This window comes from Hyperoodon ampullatus (assembly GCF_949752795.1).
Source record: "Hyperoodon ampullatus genome assembly, chromosome: 8".
NCBI lineage: Eukaryota > Metazoa > Chordata > Mammalia > Artiodactyla > Ziphiidae > Hyperoodon > Hyperoodon ampullatus.
This window is the reverse complement of record NC_136921.1, coordinates 14968100-14985931: the sequence shown is the minus strand read 5'-3', so window position 1 is coordinate 14985931 and position 17832 is coordinate 14968100. Positions and strand designations below refer to the sequence as shown.

At 42.6% G+C, this 17832-nt stretch overlaps 2 protein-coding genes across 2 annotated transcripts in view; one reads left to right on the top strand and one right to left on the bottom strand.

Annotated features, from left to right (window-relative positions):
- The window catches only part of WDFY1 (WD repeat and FYVE domain containing 1), a 44709-nt gene extending 37850 nt beyond the window's left edge, over nucleotides 1–6859 (bottom strand). The window contains exon 1 of the mRNA XM_079710060.1: nucleotides 6708–6859. Within this exon, the coding sequence (XP_079566186.1) occupies nucleotides 6708–6844 (137 nt within the window). The 5' untranslated portion in view covers nucleotides 6845–6859. The remainder of the gene's footprint in view (nucleotides 1–6707) is intronic.
- Nucleotides 6860–10377: 3518 nt separating this feature from the next.
- MRPL44 (mitochondrial ribosomal protein L44) lies at nucleotides 10378–16768 on the top strand (the record flags this gene model as incomplete). The annotated part of the gene is made up of 4 exons (XM_079710285.1): nucleotides 10378–10556; nucleotides 12381–12849; nucleotides 15453–15631; nucleotides 16453–16768. 4 exons carry the CDS (start codon nucleotides 10378–10380, stop codon nucleotides 16646–16648), a joined length of 1023 nt encoding a protein of 340 aa, XP_079566411.1. The 3' UTR covers nucleotides 16649–16768.
- Between the last annotated feature and the right edge of the window lie 1064 nt (nucleotides 16769–17832).

Genomic DNA, 17832 nt, shown 5'->3' with positions numbered 1-17832 from the left:
TTCCAGTCACTCTTAGGATTGCTGATGCTATTTTATATCTTGGTAAATCACCAAACATTTGTGTTACCTACTACAAAGGATATTTTTTCCTAGTCTGCAGGACCTCCAGGGTTACCTACAAAAATGTGTAATTCTGGTAGCCTGGCTGGTTTCTATAACATTAAAATGTTAGCCTAAGAGGGAGAGGAAAGGATATGGTACAATCTGCTTTTATCAAATAAACAGCAGTTTCCTTCCAGCCAAGTCTCCTGAACTCTGCCCTCTTCATTACCGCGGCAGAAAGCAGCCTTTCTCCTTTGATAACAAAGGGGGGAAACACTAGATTTTTATTGAATTGATTATCTAAACTGAAAGGCAGGGAAACCAGCCTCTTTCTACAGAGGAGAATCAGACTGGTTTAAAAAAATTAAAATTTCCACCCCCTTCTACAGTCCAGGGAAGGAATCCGGGGCAGCTTCAAGGGTCCATGACAATGGTGACTCTCACACTGCAGATCGTGTCACAGGCAGACTTTTATCCTGGAGGGAAGGCCACTTGCACTTGTGTGGTACTTGCACCAGCCCCTAAATGAATAATGCTGCTCCAGAAGCCTGATGGCTGGGTTTTCTACCTGCAGATGTTTTCTTTTTTATTTGGGGAACCACTCCTGCTGTTATCTTTTCACTGTGACCTCTGTGCCACCCAGGAGGGTAAAAGCTATCACAACCTTTGAGGAGCAGGGGCAGGAGGACAGGATGGAGTCAATCAATGTAGGGTCCACGCAACACTGATGATTGAATTAAAAATAAAAAGTTTCAAACTCTGTTCACAGCCCAGAAGTCTTGAAATGCAAGGTTATACTAACCTAAAAGAAGCACCGTTGGAGGCCATAAGGAAGAAGCCTGTTTTTCAATTCTGGTCCATGCTTCTTCATACCTACCAGGTTTATTTGTTCACTGATTCACTCAAACTAACATTTGAGAGACCGCTGACCACATGCTTTCCTTCTGGGAGTCTGGAATTTCAGCACGTGTGAGGCAGAGGCTGACTTCATGACCAACCCCTAGTGAAAGCCTTGGGTACTGAGTCTCCAGCCACCTTTTTGCTGGTAGAAGGTATTTCACACATGTGATGTAACTCTGCTGGCGGAACGGAGCACCTCCTGAGTGCCTCCACAGGGCCAGGACTCTTGCAAGCTCATGCCTGCTTTCCTCTAGACTTCACCCCACGCCTTTCCCTTCATGGATTTTGTTTTGGGTTGTCCCACTGTAATAAATCATGGCCGTGAGCATGACTGTATAATGACAGTCCTAGTGAATCAAGGAAATTGGCGGTGGCCTTCGCGCCCCCTAACACAGCAGGGCAAAGATTTTTATAAGGGAAAACTTATGGCTGACGTGACTTGTAAGTGACCAAATATGGAAATGATGAAAAGGCATAACTCGAAGACAGTTATAAGAACTTAGGTGTGTAAGTGACCCCCAAAACAGTATTATCCTATTCAGACAGGAGAAATTTCATTTTATGTACACACACACACATACATACCCACAGACAGAATAAGCAGAGAGAACTTTAGCTTCTGATGAGACTAAAGCAATTAAATGGAAAATAAATGGGAATGAAAGCAGTAATAGCCAACACACAAAAAGCACTTTATCTGTGCCAGGCACAGTTCAAAATGCTTTGCATATGAATTCATCTAATTCCCACAAAACCCCATGAGGTAGGTGCCTTTATTATCTCCATTTTGCAGATGAGAAAACTATGATACAGAGAGAATAAGTAACCTGCCCAGGGTCACATGGCTGGGATTCAAACTCTGGCATTCTGGATCCAGAATCTGTTCTAAACTATGCTATAAAAAGAAAATGATCATAACAATGAAAAACTACTCTAACGACAGAGGAATAAATGCTCTCCCACCCAGGCTTCCCATTTCTCACTTCTTCACTTTATTTTGTAACACAAACGAAAGAGTCTATTTTTAGGCACTGCATGACAACAAAAATACAGTGGTTAACACTCTGGTTTTCTGTATAAACTAAAAACTTCCAGCTACTCCAGGTTTCCTCCTAAGCATAACACTTAAAAATCAAGTTGTTTATTTAAGATTGTTTCCATGTGAACAGCTACTAAATACATAATTTTTCCTTCAAACCGTCTTAATATGCTTAGAAATGTCTAAAAGAAAACAAAAAAATTAAATAGCTGGTGTAACAACAAAAAAAAGGAAGATGCCACCAAAAATATTTTAAAAGTTGATTTTCTATAATCTCTATTATTTACCAGCCTAAGAGAAACATCCTAAAATATCTTAAAATATATGAGATATCTCTTTGTTTGACTTGGGCCAGACAAAATTGAGTTTCTTGCAGAAATCAACCTTGGCCCACAGGCCCCTGAAGCAATAGTATTAGCACGCTTTTCTCCAAACTCTATTTTTCAAAAAATGAAGACAGCGGGCCCACAGCCTTAACTTATTGATAAGGCTTTTAATAAAGTTTTTATCTTTAAAAAATGCTATCTATCCTTTTCAACCAACTGACTGTCTAATTTTTTGGTGCAGTTCACAGCAAAGAAGTTCAAAAAGCAAACGTGTCTAGGGAATCAATTCCTGCTGCCTCACCACATTTCAGTTCTGTCCTGAAAGCAGAGTCTCATTTTCTGTTTCCCTTACCAGGAAAATGACTGCTGCGGTTCAAATTCTGAAACGTAATACTGAGGTTATTACTTTTATTTTCACAGTCTCCTGACTAGAAAGACAGTCATACTCCGTTGACTCAAGAATATTTTTTTCACTTTACAAATGTATCATTCTACTTTGCATGCTCAAATATTCTAGTTCCAAAGTGCAAGCAACTGAAAACTAAAATTTAAAAATACTAATTAAGGTTTCATGAAGAATGAAGTTTAAGCAAAAGAGCGTGGGGTACTTATTACTTCAACAAAATAGAAATGAATGCATGTGAGAGTAGCGCCATTCTCTGTTAACCCTTCATGGCACAGTAACCCCTGAAGGTTTCTGATTAGACCCCCTAAGCTCACTGCCCAAACCATTACCAGTGACACCAGGTCCGATGGAATTAAGCTGAATACTCCACAATGGTTTATTACTCCCTGGGGGGATTCTCTGTATGTAGCTCTATCATATATATAGTTTGGTTTTACTGGGAAATAGGTGGGTATATCTAAAGGACTCCAGGCAAATACATCCCAGAAGCTGACAAAAAAGAGGACAACGTATAAACAGTATTCTCTCCCAGTGGGTTTCCACAGACAAGTATCATGACAAGTAAACTCTCGACAAACTCTCAGGCCCCGCCCCAGACTTACTAAACTAGAATCTCTGTGTTTTAACAAGATTTATCTCCATGCGACTCTGATGAACACTCAAGTTTGAGAACCACTGTCTAGAGAGACCAGATAAACATGTACATTAAGCCTAGACCAGGGTTTCTCAACCTGGGCATTATTGACATTTGGGGCTGCATAATCCTTTTCATGAGGGTCTGTCCTGGGCATTAAAGGATGTTGAGCATCCTCTACTCACTAGATGCCAGGAGTGCCCTCCCCGAGTTATGACGACCAAAATGCCTGCAGATATTACCCAATGTCCCCGGGGGGAGGGGGGAGGGGTGGAAGGCAGAATCCTAGCATTTTACACTTGCTGCCGGAGTAGACAGTCACTGACACTGCCTGGACTCAGGTTTTCCAAATGTGTGGAACTAGGGCCGTGGCAGAAAGAACTGGGGGCCTCAGAGTCAGACCTGGGTTCAAATCGCAGTCCTATCGTTTACTGGCTACATGACCTTGGGTACTTACTCAAGGTCCTTTGTGCCCCAGTTTTCCAAATGGTCAAATGCCCGTTACAATAAGATGCCTACACCAAATGTTCCATAAACCTCCCAGCGGGGCCTGGGGCAGCGCCTGCAATTAAATGCATTGCTCTTTCTGCAGTGAAACAAATGAATATTCACACCACATGGGACAAATAAAGATTACAAATAGTCTCAACTCTATAGGTCAAGTTTTAGCAGCAATGAGTTTTCAGGCCTAACTCACACAAAACAAACAAAAAGCACATCTGACTTTTTAAATACTTTGAATTTTGGAACTGCTGATAAGACTAGGTGACTGAACTCACCTCACAGGGAGATGTGAGGATTGGATGCAGTCACGTACATGGGTCCACTTCTGTACTGAGAGAAGAAAGGGGCTTTTAAAAGGTTAACTATTGTTACTTCTCAAGTACAAATTCTGATCATGTCATTTGCTTGCTTTGAACTCTTTGATGGTCCCCCACTGCTTGCAAACTAAAGTCCAAATTCTCCTGTCCTTTCCCATTGCCTGGACCAGGGTCACACGGACCACTCCTCTCTCCAGTGATTTCTCCTCTGGGAGGCTTTCCTTGAAACCCAGCCCTCACCCAAGGATACTCCTTCCTCTGTGTCTCCCCAGCACCCAGGAAGCTGAGAGCACATGGCCATCTCTTCACCACACCATCCAGCCCTTTGGAAAAAACAATTTCAGCGTCAGCTTTTTCTACCCACTGGTCTAGCATGGGCCCGGCACACAGTAAGTGTCCAATAAATGCTTGTTTGATGAATTAGGGTGGTCAGTGTTCTATTTCCTCAACAGGCTGGTTCTATCAGTCAGAGGCCATAAAATCAATGATTCCAAAGTTATATAAGGGCAGGTGCTATGACTTTTGATCCTTGTTCTATCTCTAGGGCCTGGCACTCAGTAAGTACAGTATTGCTAAATATAGAAATGAGTGAATAAATAAATGATTGAAGAATACGACACATATTTATGACAATGTAAAAACCAACCACCATATCCAACAACAACAAAAACCCCATAGCCGTGTGCTTTCGTAAATCTCATAAAGTGTAGCACCTGCTGAAAAGAGTGTCCTACCTTCCAGGACGGTCCATGGGCCTGAAACACCAATTAGAAACCCGAGGCCCCAACCCTCGCCTGGTCCAGTCATCTGCCAGGATCCTGCTGTGCCCCAGTGACAAAATGAGCTGATCTAAGGCTCCCCCAGAACACTTCAGTCCCAGGGCAGCTAAGTAATCACTTTCCATAAAACATTTATCAGCACTGCTCCTGGCCAATAATCTCAAATATTCAGCGATTGACCCAACACATGAGTCATGAATAAAATATTTTACTGAATAAAGACAGCTAACTTGTATAAAGTGTTGTCTGCATCTATGTTCATATCATGCAAATATCATTATTCTGTCCTTTGCCTTTTTTTACATTCCCCTCTTCTCCCTGTGGCTCATGTATCCCTCTCTCTCCCATTCCCATCCTGGTGACGCACCCACACCCAGGTCCCACCAAGTTCAGCTACATGTAAATTGCCTGCGCACAATAAACTCACTCAAAAGCAAAATACAAAGGTCAAAGGGGCACTGAGGGCTTCAGGTTTCCTCTTTCCATTTGGGACAGGCCCTCAAAGGTACTTACTTCAAAAGATAGATTACAAAAAGCCTCCAGCTTTAAGAGAACAGCAGTACCTTCCTTCTTCCAGAAAGCCTTTCCACTTTTGCAATATCACCCTTTAAGACCACTCATTGAAGCAAGGAAACACAGTTTCTCTCAACATCAGTCATTTCCTCCAAATTCCCACAGTAAAGCCACTAACCTTTTAAACTTTCAGGGTTTAAAAAAATGCCAAAGTTTTAAAACAAATAACCTCTCTCCGATCCAATCACACAGCCCTGGGAAGACCAGAGAGCTGGACTGGGGAATCCTGGGGTGCATTTGTGGCGTCACCAGTATTTCTGTGCCTCTCCATGGGCCTCAGTTTCCTTTTAGATAGAATGAGAAAATCGCATCAGATCAGTGTTTCCCAAAATACGGTGGGCAAGATGTCTTGTTACAAGATAGAGTTGACTTTAGGTGACACAGATGAACATGTTTTAGCTATTAGTTTAATTTTTTATGGCAAGTGATAACCGGTTTTCCATTAATAGTGGAAATATCAAATTATCTGAAAAATAAAAGTATCTTTCACTATTCTTATTAAGTTTTTTCTTAAGTGAGTCACTTTTAGAAAAAAAAAAACTATTTTGTAAATAACAATTCAGGTGGTCCGAGCTGCTGTGATAAAATAACTGATCTAGGGACCTGGTGTGCGCGACACAAACAGAGGTGTAAACTCCAGCGTAAAGCAGAAGGAAGACCTTTGAAGCCCCGGAAGGTTTGTTGCAAGAAGGGAATCACTGGCACCGGGTCCCGCCAGTGTAACCGGTCGCCAGTCCCGGCTCCCAGAGAAAGCGGCTCGGAACTGACCGAGGAGGGGGCGCATCCAGCTCTGGGCGAAATCCCACAAAGGAGAGGGCGAGGGGGGGTGGGAGTCCCAGACTGGAGGGACGTGGCGGAGATGCGGGTCTCGGGCTGGCAGAGCGCAGTGGACGCGGGTGGGACAGGTGTCCCGGACTGAAGGTGCGAAGCGGGTACGGCGTCCCGGGCGGGAGGGGAGCGGCGGGGGTCGAGACTGGAGAACCCAAAAGCGGGAACCCTGGACGGGGGTGGGGCCCAGAGGCCAGAAAGGGTGGCGGGGCGACAGGCCGCGGGACCTGGGGGCCGTGGACGTCCCCACGAGAAAAGGGACGAGGCCGCCGACCCCACGGTCCCTACACCCGGTCGCCGGCGGGAGTCCGGGCCGCCCCCGTCGCGCCTCGGCCCCGCGCTCGACCCGCCGTCCCTACCTGTCCTCGCTGGCTGTGATCACGCCGTCCTCCTTGTGGATGAGCAGCGCGGCCGTGACGGCGTCCTGGTGTCCCTCGATCTTGCTCAGCAGCACCGGGCGGCTGCTCTGCGGCCTGGAGTGGATCTCGGCCGCCATGTTCGCACAGCAGCGGCGGCGGCGGCGGCGGCGGTGGCGGTCTTCGCGGCGGGCGGCCCATCAGCTGATGGCCGGGCGGGGACCTGCAGGTTTCGCTTCGGCTCCTTGGCGGTGAGGGTGCCGCGCCGCCGTAAGCTCCCGAGTGCTGCCGCCAACGATCGTATTGGCTGGGGAAGACGCGCAACTAAAATTACTTGGCGGAGAGAGAGGCCCTTAGGGTTTTGCCAGAGCAGTGGTGAAACTCACAAAGGTTGAAAAGTAAAGTCATTCACCCAGGAGTGGATTGAGCAGATGGCGGCGAAGAGGAATCGTCCCCCAAACCAGAGCCTTGGGAAAATAATAATACTACATTGTATCCATTCTAAGAAGCCTTTGTTTGGACCACAGCTGCATTTCAGACATGATAAAGTGTGAAAAAATGAGTGCAATTTAGAATCTTTGAAAGGTACTCATTGAGGGGTGACTATATACCAAGCACTATCCCAAAGTCTTCACATGGGTTATCTCAATACTGATAACAACCATAAGAGGTGGAGAGATAAGTGCTCTTTTAATCTCATTTTGGAGATGAGAAAACCGAACCATGGAGAAGTTAAATCACTTGCTTAACGTCACAAAGCTATGAGACCTCTAGGAGCTGGCCTGGTACTGTCAGTCAGACTTGGGTGTTGCTAAGAGCTTCTGGGTGCTCACAGCTGGTTCCTGTGGAACATAAATGTCACTGAACCGAACTTGGGTCCATTAGGCTGCAGCGCAGCAAAGCCAACCTACTGACACCAGGTTGTGGTGAAGGAAAGTACAGCATTCATTTGCAGGGCACCAAGCAAGGAGAACAGGCAGCTCGTGCTCAAAAGACCCAACTCACTGATGGCTTTCAGGGAAGGGTTTTTAAAGGCAACATTTGGGGTGCGGGTTGCAGTTTGTGGACTTTCCTCTGGTTGGTTGGTGGTGAGGTAACGGGTTATGTTTCAGAATCTTAAACATCAACCTCTGGTTCCAACTGGTCTGGAGTCTACGTGCTTTTGGTCAGCCTGTAGTCACCATCCTCCACCTGGATGGAGGGGAGGTCTTAGTTTCTGCAGAATACCTCAGAGATATGCATCAGACTGCTATGTCTCTTCCTTGAGAAGGAACAAGGACTATGTTTTATGGCAAAACTATTGTTTAAGCTATCATTACTTGCCTTGCTTGACTGCTATTCCTTTGTTTCTATGTTCCTTCACTCCCCTAATTAGTAACTGAGTCTGCTCTTTGGAACTCAGGGAAGACCTAGTGACTAAAGCCTTTTTCTACCAACAAGAAATTGGGGACATGGAAGGGCTTTTTTGTCCTGCTTGGTTTCAATCCCCCCCTTTTCTTTAGTACTGCTCAATGAGAAACTTTCAATACAGAGACACTTCATTTAACATTATTGTGCTCCAACTAGATTATTAGATCATTTATTAGATTATTTCTCTCAAGTAATGGGATATTGCAAAAATACAGTTCCCTGTGCTTTCTTCCATTCCATTTATTCAATTGATAGTCCATGAATTTTCAATACTTCACATTGCAGTGTAATACAAAGACCAATCACAATCCCCTCTCACCTTTTCTTAGAGAACTTGCTTCATCCAGAAATTCATCAGCTTGTTTTGTGATATGTACCAAATCCCTCTTTTCTTCTCTCCCTCCCTATAGGGAACCTTTTTACAAGCTGGAATGAACAGTTCAGATTCCTCCTCTTGAAATTTAAGCTAAGAGAACTAAACTGTTGTATGACTTGTCAAAGAAAAATAACAGCTAGACAGTAGTTAATAACAGATTTTATTTAGGAACTGTTGCAATGAGGGAAAAGGGACCCCAGCATACAACTGGGATCAAGTCCCAATATAGCAGGGACAAGTGGGGATTTGAGGCCAAGGAGCAGGGTGGGTGGTCAGTGGGTGGAAAAGTACTAAGAGGAAACATAAGGGGTAAAGGAGGAGTCTGGCTAAACCAAGTTGACAGAACTCTTGCAGAAGGCAGGCCAGGGTGATCAGACATCACTGGAGGATAGAGAGGCTTATAAGTTTGATTAGATATCAAGGGTGATGAGATAATGAGGATGGGGGAGCCTCTATAAACTGACTTAACAGGATTCTTGCTGAAACTGGGTGATGCAGGCCTGTCAAGTGGGGGACACTGGAACCTAAGATCAAAGCCTTGTTGAGGAGAGGGCTTACGGCAGCCTGACTGAACTTTGGTCAAGGGAGAATCTTTGCCAGATCCTAACATCAGAGATGCTTGAGCTAAGTAGTAACATGTTTGGGTCTGTGTTTCAGGGAGATGAATGTAGGTGAGATGTGCGAGGGAAGAGAGGACGGTATAAGATTGATTACAATGAAGGCTGATTACACTAACCTCGGAGAGAGGTAGCCTAAGCCATCAGGTAGCTGCTTTCAGTCTGAACTGAAAAAGACTTGGCAACTAGACAAAAGAGGGTGTTTGTGGAAAAAGGAACAACTGAAGACATAGGAGCCCAATCTGGGTGAGGAGGGATTTTAACGCCATTAACAAGTAGAGAGACCACAGAAAGAGGTGCCCCCTTTCAACATCTAGATGTTCTGCACCCAACTCAAAATTGAGAATTCAGGGCTTCCCTGGTGGCGCAGTGGTTGAGAGTCCACCTGCCGATGCGGGGGACACGGGTTCGTGCCCCGGTCCGGGAAGATCCCACATGCTGCGGAGCGGCTGGGCCCGTGAGCCATGGCTGCTGAGCCTGAGCGTCCAGAGCCTGTGCTCCACAACGGGAGAGGCCACAACAGTGAGAGGCCCACTTACCGCAAAAAAAAAAAAAAAAAAAAAAAAAAATTGAGAATTCAGACAAGATTTCCCTTGTGATTTAATATTAAATTTAAAAAATATATTTACAGTTTGGTAAGAAAGCAATATAATGATATTGCTAAAAAGTGAAAGATTAAAAAAAGACATAAGTCCACTGTTCCCATCTTGATGTGTTTTTTTCCATTCTTTCCCTTTTTTTTTTTCTGTAAAAAAGTTCGTACTTAGTTTTTAAATAAAAATGTTTATTTTGGATAAATCAATATGTTTTAGCATAGGTGTCCTAAAACGAAGGCTTCTGGAGACATGCCAGGTAAATATTTGCTCATAAATAGCGGCTGGATTGATGGTCTGGAGCTCTAAGACATGTTGATAAGAAGTGTTTTCTTTTTTTGAGAATTTAAGTGTTTTCTTTAAACTAAACGTGAAACAACGTTTTTGTTTTACTTTAATTAGAACGGAAGGAACGAGAGCAACTGACAGGATGAAGAAACTTTTCCAGAAATTCCTGCACCCAAATACCCAGCAGGCCCTGTTCCCCCAAGAGAAATTCCCAGGCGCGCAAAAACACCAACGTTTGCGCATGCGCACTAAAACAGCCCGGTCGTCCCACCCGCCGCTCGCTGGCTCCGCCCCGGCCTCGCTCTCCTACCCCGGTTCCGGGGGAACTGTGTTACCGTGACGCTGGGCCGACTTTCTTCCTTCCGCCGTCCATTGCTTTCTTCTGCGCGATGGCATCCGGGTTGGTGAGGTTACTGTTGTGGAGGCCTCGCTGCCTCCTGGCACCGGCCGTACCCGCTGTCGCCCCGCCGATTCGGGGAGTGAAGAAGGCATTCCGCGCCGCCTTCCGCTTCCAGAAGGAGTTAGAGCGGTGGCGCCTGCTTCGGTGCCCGCCACCGCCCGTGCGCCGGTAGGAGCCACCTCGGGACGGTGTTGGGGTGGCGGTTGGGGACCCTGGCCTCCCCTCCCCGCAGCTTCGGCCCGGCGGCGGGAAGGATTGCTCATTGCTAGTGCGCCCCTGGCTTGACCCTAGTTGTGCGATAGGGACACCCGCGGGACGTGGACGCGTGGCCGAGGCAAAGGGAATGATGGATTTCTGCTAAGGGGTTGGGCGCGTGGCTGCCCCCGACGCTTTCGGAACTCCCATTTAGAATCCAAAAGTTGTGGGAAAGTTGTGAGAAATGAGGCCGGCTGGAGGGTAATCTTTATCTGGGCTTGGGTGTTGTCGCCCCTGCTTTGTGATGATGCCTGCGAGCTCTTTGGGTACGGACAAGAGGGAAGAAAGCACTCTACAGTATTGCGATTTAGGGCCAGAAAAAAATTACACAATCACAAGTCCACTGTCCAGAGAAAAAGGAAAACGGTTTGGCTTTAGATTTCTGCCGAAATTAATCTTGTTCCAGTAGTAGAAAATCTGGTAGGAGTAGACGCAGATCTTTATAGCTTCAAAAAAGACCTTACTATGCATGAGGTTTTGCACCTTTTTTTCTTTAATAATGTGTCTTTGACATGTAGTTGTGGCTATACAGGTTGGTGCACCTCACTCTTTTATGACTCCATTTATGGTTGTTTGAGTTCCATACTGTTGCTATTACAACCGATGAAACAGTGTACATCTGTTAGTTACATTGATGTAACAGCTTTGAAGTTATTACTGTTTTGGAAATTTAGTATGAAAATTTGATAGGTACTTTAATGTTGCCCTCCAAAAAAAAAGGTCGATCCGGTTTATACACCTACTAGGAGGTGTATACGTGTTCATAGTCCTATATACTTTCAACACAGAATATTAAGTTCTTTCTAAAGAGAAAAATAAAATAATGTTTCTTCTTAATTCACATTTGATTATTGTGAGGTTAGTCACTTTAGGCTTTTATAGTTGGAAGAAACTTTATGGATTGTATAGATTATATACATCGTATGACTTACAACCCATATCTTTATACTTTGCTGCACTTTTTTACTTTTTTAGAGTTTTATTTTCGATTTATTGTCTTTATTTTATTTATTTATTTATGTTTGCGGTACGCGGGCCTCTCACGGTTGTGGCCTCTCCCGTTGCGGAGCACAGGCTCCAGACGCAGAGGCTCAGCGGCCATGGCTCACGGGCCCAGCCGCTCCACGGCATGTGGGATCTTCCCGAACCGGGATACGAACCCGTGTCCCCTGCATCGGCAGGCGGACTCTCAACCACTGTGCCACCAGGGAAGACCTATTGTCTTTATTTTTAAAAAGACCTATTAATCATTCTTGAGAATGATGATGAACTTTTAACCTATTTGTAATATTGATACTAGATTATTTAATTGCTAATTTAAATGGTTGCTTTCAAAACTTAAAATAATAAAATACAAGATAAATATAATATACTTACTGTTTATGGGTTGACCCTATGAAATTATAATTTGTATTTCATATCTAAGTATGAAGTGTAGTCCCATTTAGAGCAGAAGTAAAGCACCTAAAAGTTAGGATAATGGCTTAGTCTCTGATGTTGAAGAACCACTTTGATGTGGCATTTGACTCAAAGGGAAAATTAATCTGGCAAAGAACCACAAGTAATCATGAGACATAAGTTTTAATTTTCAGAAAATCAGAGTCTGGAATTTAAATGAAACTCAGTATTTTAAAATCTCCTTTATATAATTAATAAAATTGCATCACAATGAAAAATGTTTGCATCATAGTAACATCTTGTTCTCTTTCCCATCTATCTTCTGTTTTACATTTTCAGTTCAGAGAAGCCCAACTGGGATTACCATGCTGAAGTGCAAGCATTTGGCCATCGGTTACAGGAAGCCTTTTCCTTAGATCTTCTCAAAACTGCATTTGTTAATAGCTGCTATATTAAAAGTGAGGAGGCCAGACGCCAAAAACTTGGAATAGAGAAAGAAGCTGTTCTTCTGAACCTTAAAGACAATCAAGAACTATCTGAACAAGGGACATCTTTTTCACAAACCTGCCTCACACAGTTTTTTGAGGACGCATTCTCAGACTTGCCCACTGAAGGCGTTAAAAGTCTAGTTGACTTTCTCACCAGTGAGGAAGTTGTGTGTCACGTAGCTAGAAACTTGGCAGTGGAGCAGTTAACGTTGAGTGCAGAGTTCCCAGTCCCCCCAGCTGTGTTAAGGCAGACTTTCTTTGCAGTGATTGGAGTCCTGTTACAGAGCAGTGGACCTGAGAGGACGGCACTTTTCATCAGGGTAGGTGATCGTTAATTGCACACACTGGGACATGCTTGAGGTAGACAGAAAGAGAAATTTATTTTTGTACTTAATGTCCTTGCTCTGTGACCTTGGCAGGTTACGTGTGAGTTTTTCTCCCTGCCCAAACTGAGAAAGACCTAAAGCTTTTTTATGGTAGTGTCTTAATTATTCCAGTTGTCTCTTACTGAGGGCAGCATCAGAGGTGAATACTAAATTCTGGGTTGTGAGTTCGTAAGCACTGCAAGCCCTGCCTTTAGCTTTACATCCTCAGGTACAAGGGTAGTGCCTACATGGTGGATGCCCAGTAGATGTTTAGTGAGTGAATGAGTCCAAAGACCACTATTGGAGGGGCTAGTATGGTTAGGCAGCGCCATGCTTAAGTACTAGCTGCTGTTCTGTTCTTCTAAAGTGATAAAGTCTTAGATTTCTGAGTCCCTATGATGTATACCTAACTCCTTGTTAGCCAGTAGCTTGGCTAATTAAAATACTTAATAAATAATTGGTATGACTTAACTCCAGTGTCCTTTTAGAATTGTTAACTGGGAGAAGTTTCATCCTTTGCTTTTGGATGAAAACAAGAGTTTTTGGTCTTTCTTACATAATGGATAGTCCAGGCAATCACTTCAAGTCACAAAAACAGTCTTGATTCAGACCTTTGAACGTCAGGTGTTTTAAACCAGCATCCCTTACTGTTGGAATCTGTTTATTTAGTTTTGACACTGAGTTTGATCATTTTGATCAAGAAGGATACCTGTATTGACCAACACTCAGACTTCGTTCATAGATGAGACCTGTCTTCCTCCTTCCCCAACCAGGGCTTATAATAGGTAGACTACCTGTTTGCCTTTGGGAAGCAGGTATGTTAAGTGACCCCTCTGGAGTGGGAGCTGAGGGAAAAAAGGAAAGCAGAAGATATTTACTTGATGTCTGTAAACTGGTTTAGTGCTTTCTGAGCCTGATCAGTGTTTAAAACAGACTCTAGTGAGCATTTTGTTCCCTGATGGAACCTTGTAACCAGGTTCCTTTACATGGGTGTTGGCTGTCAGCTTCTAGCGTCCTGGGTGGGATTCCTTTCAAAAGGACATCCCTTCTGTGAGTTCCACGTCGGGTCTTAAGGATTTGTATACCTGTGAGATCAGGTGCAGACTTCCACCCCACCACTGCGGGCAGCTGCTGCCAGCCTGCTGAGCAGGCGTGTGTGTTGGCTGCCAGTTGACTGATCATCACTTGCCTCAGATTCAGAAGCCAGTGGACCCTGTGAAGCCCTCTAGGCTTAAGGTGAAAAGGGAAGCCTCTCCTGCCCCTTCCTCCCCCTGCAATTAAATAGCTTTTTCTAAAGAAATTCTGACAAAATCTTCCCTTGATTTCCATTCTCTCGCTATCACTATAGTTTATGTAGAGGCTAGAACTGCCTAGTTTTGGGTCACCTTTTTGAAATTTCACAGGGTAGTCATGAGACCATTTTGGAAATACTTGTTTATCATATTTTAGTGCCTCTGTTGACAATTCCAATTGTAGATCCTAGTAGAGTCAGATAATTCAGATAACCATTCCTAAGTCAAGAGCTTTGATATCTCCCATAGTAAAACTGACTGCATTGGTGGTGTAGTGGTGAGTGTAGCTGCCTTCCATAGTAGAACTGACAGGTTTGAATTGTCTTATTTCATTCATTTGTCCACCTAATATTTATTGTCTGCTGTGTGCCGGGCACTGTGCTGAGCACTGAAGCCCGAGCTTAGTAGCATTCGATCCTTGCCTTCATGGTCCTACTCACAGCTCATTAGACAGGTAGAGTGGAATATGGGCGGTGCTCCCAGTTATTGTAAGGAGGAGAGGGAGCCCAGGAGGCAACAACTAACTCTAGCAGGGCTGGGGCAGCTTTACGGAAGTGACACCTGCCCCAAGAAGGTCATTCCAGGAAGAAACCTTGAGGATGAGCTTCTGCTCTAGGAACTACAAGTAATTTTGTGTTGGCAGATCATTTTGTATCTGGGGAAATGATGGGAGATGGGTCTGGACCTTTTAGAGCCAGTGTGGGGAAGATCTTTTGAAACTGTGCGTCAGTATTACCATCACTGAGAACGTGCTAGAAATGCAGACTCTCAGGCACCACCTCAGACTGCTAATGAGAATCCCTGGGAGTATGGCCTAGGAATCTGTTTTAACTAGATCTCCAGCTGATCCTTAAGCACCCCAGAATTTGAACAGCACTATTTTTAGCCATGCTGAGGAGTCTGTATTTGATGGTCTAGTAAAGGCTGATGTGGAGACAGCTGGAGAAGCTCTAGGTAGGAGATCTTCATGATCAAATGTGCATTTACTTGTTTATTTTGATTTACAGTATGAATTTCAGGTGTGCAATATAGTGATTCAATATTTTTATAGATTATACTCCACTTAAAGTTATTATAAATTATTGACTATATTTCCTGTGCCATACAGTATATCCTTGTGGTTTATTTATTTTATACATAGTAGTTCTTACCTCTTAATCCTGTTAAATTTTTAAATTTCTATAAAAAATATAATTTGAATTATGGCCCTTATTTTCTTTATACTAATTTAAATGTATCAATTGTAATTGTATTTTTTATATGCAGGACTTCTTAATTACTCAAATGACTGGCAAAGAACTCTTTGAGATTTGGAAGATAATAAATCCCATGGGGCTACTGGTAGAAGAATTGAAGAAAAGGAATATCTCAGCTCCCGAATCTAGACTTACTAGGCAGTCTGGAAGCACCACAGCTTTGCCTGTGTATTTTGTTGGCTTATACTGGTTAGTAAAATTTTAATCTTAACTTCATAATATTGATCGGAAGCCTTAAAAACTGACTTTTCACAATTTCTTAGTATAACCTCTAATTGCATTAAAAGATTTTATAAAAATCTCATTCCCATGGTTATCTAGTCACTACTTCCTTTCCTGCTGGTCATCCTTAGAATAGTAGCTTTTGTTAACCAACTATTCACTGTAGAATTTCATGGAGTATCTGCTAATCTAAATATTTCTGTAAAAAAATTTTGACTCATAAGTATTACAGATTTAACCCCAATCCACACTTGTAACAGCTTCAATTGAGCCTAGAACTGGGAAAGAAAAGAAACTAAACGTTGTCCACCAAAAATGTATAATTCACCCATGCTGAGAACATTTTTGGTTTCTTAGTAACAGTTGACCTGCCTCAAATTGATTTCAGGTGGATTGAAGTATTAAATGTAAACTGTGAATATCTAAGGTAACTAACCAAAATTTAGGTAAATATTTTTCTGATCTTTATGTGATGTAGGACTTTATAGGTATGAAAGCAATGGAAGACATCACAAAGGAGAAAATTGATAATGTTTTAAGAAGTTTCTTCTTTAGTTTTAATTGAAGTGCAAAGCAAAATGAGATACTCTTGCTTATCAGATTGACAAGCTTTAAACACATCCTTTATCAGCAGTTCATACACTGCTGGTAGAAAGAAAAAAAAGCGCAATATTTCTGTTACTTTTGGTGAATATTGTTGCCAAAATTAGATCAGGCAAAACTGATTTGTGCACTTTATTTTATGATGCACCATGTAATTTTAGGCTACTGTTGGGTTTTTTTCCTAGTGATAAAAAGTTGATTGCAGAAGGACCTGGGGAGACAGTGATGGTTGCAGAAGAAGAAGCTGCTCGAGTGGCACTTAGGAAACTCTACGGGTTCACTGAGAATCGCCGGCCCTGGGACTATTCCAAGCCCAAAGAACATGTGAGAGCAGAAAAGACCATCACTGCCAGCTGGCCAGCCAGAGATGTGGCAGCCTGAAATTTGTAAGCAAAACAGCGAGACAAATGTCAAAAGACGTCCAAAGCTGGACATTTTTTAAATTGTAAAGAAATATATCTTATTCCTCATACTGAGTTCCTAAAATTAACAAGTATTGATATTTATCAGGTCACTTTTTTTTTCTTTTTAATCATTTTTGTTTTGTCAGAAGTCTTTTTTGTTATTTTTCTGATAAATTTTAACTAAAGTTCTTGATTTTATTATTGTAAATATTTAACTTGTACAGTTAGGTGTATTTTATTCCCTTCTAGCTTTGAAGTATCATAATTTGAATATATGTTTTATGTGAAGTTTGCTGTAATGCCAATAAAAAGTTACTCTTTAAGTGTTTCATTGTAGCTTAATTTGCTATACCCAGGTTAGTGAACTTTGCTTCCCTAGTATGGATTTAGCTAAAAAGTAATGTTATAACTCTTAACCTTTAGAAATGTAAGGGGCTGATTATAATAATTAGGCATTTACATGAACTCTAGATTCTGTCTAGGTTTAAAATTCTGTATACTAATTAATTTCATAGTTATTCAATATCTATAAAACAAATGAACAGCAGGGAACGTACATTTTATGCTTTTAAAATAAAATCAAAAGCAGCTTAAAATGTTGAAGCTAATGGAAAAGTAAGGTATGTATTTATCAATTAGTATTCCATAATCATCATCATACCTACCATGTACCAAGCACTCTTCTAAGTATTTTATTATAACACGTTTAATTCAGTAGAGGACAAATCTTAAGAGTGTGTCCTGGTTCTTTAATCCTTTGTGTTCAATTCAGTAATCCTTCTGCGAATTCCCTTTGATTTATTTCTTTTCAACTTTTTGGCAACAGTAATAACTTTTAGTTTCATTTTGCCAGTAGTCACTCCCAGAGGTTAACAAGAAAAGTGGGACTTGGGAGTTGAGAATAGAAAAGTGGTAAAATGTTTAAACTGACCGCACTTTTGCCATGAAATCTTTTTTATAAGGGAAGATGAAGGATCTTTGAAACTCCTTTCCTGAGACTGGTTAGGAAAGTGGACTTAATGTTATATGTAAGAGGGCTCACAGCTATGACAGCTAACACAGAGACTGCTTTTGGGGGGAAGTTTGAGAATGACCTAGTTGGCAGAATTAGTAGGCTAAATGTAAACTATGTCACCTTTCTTTTGAGAGTAACTGCAACTC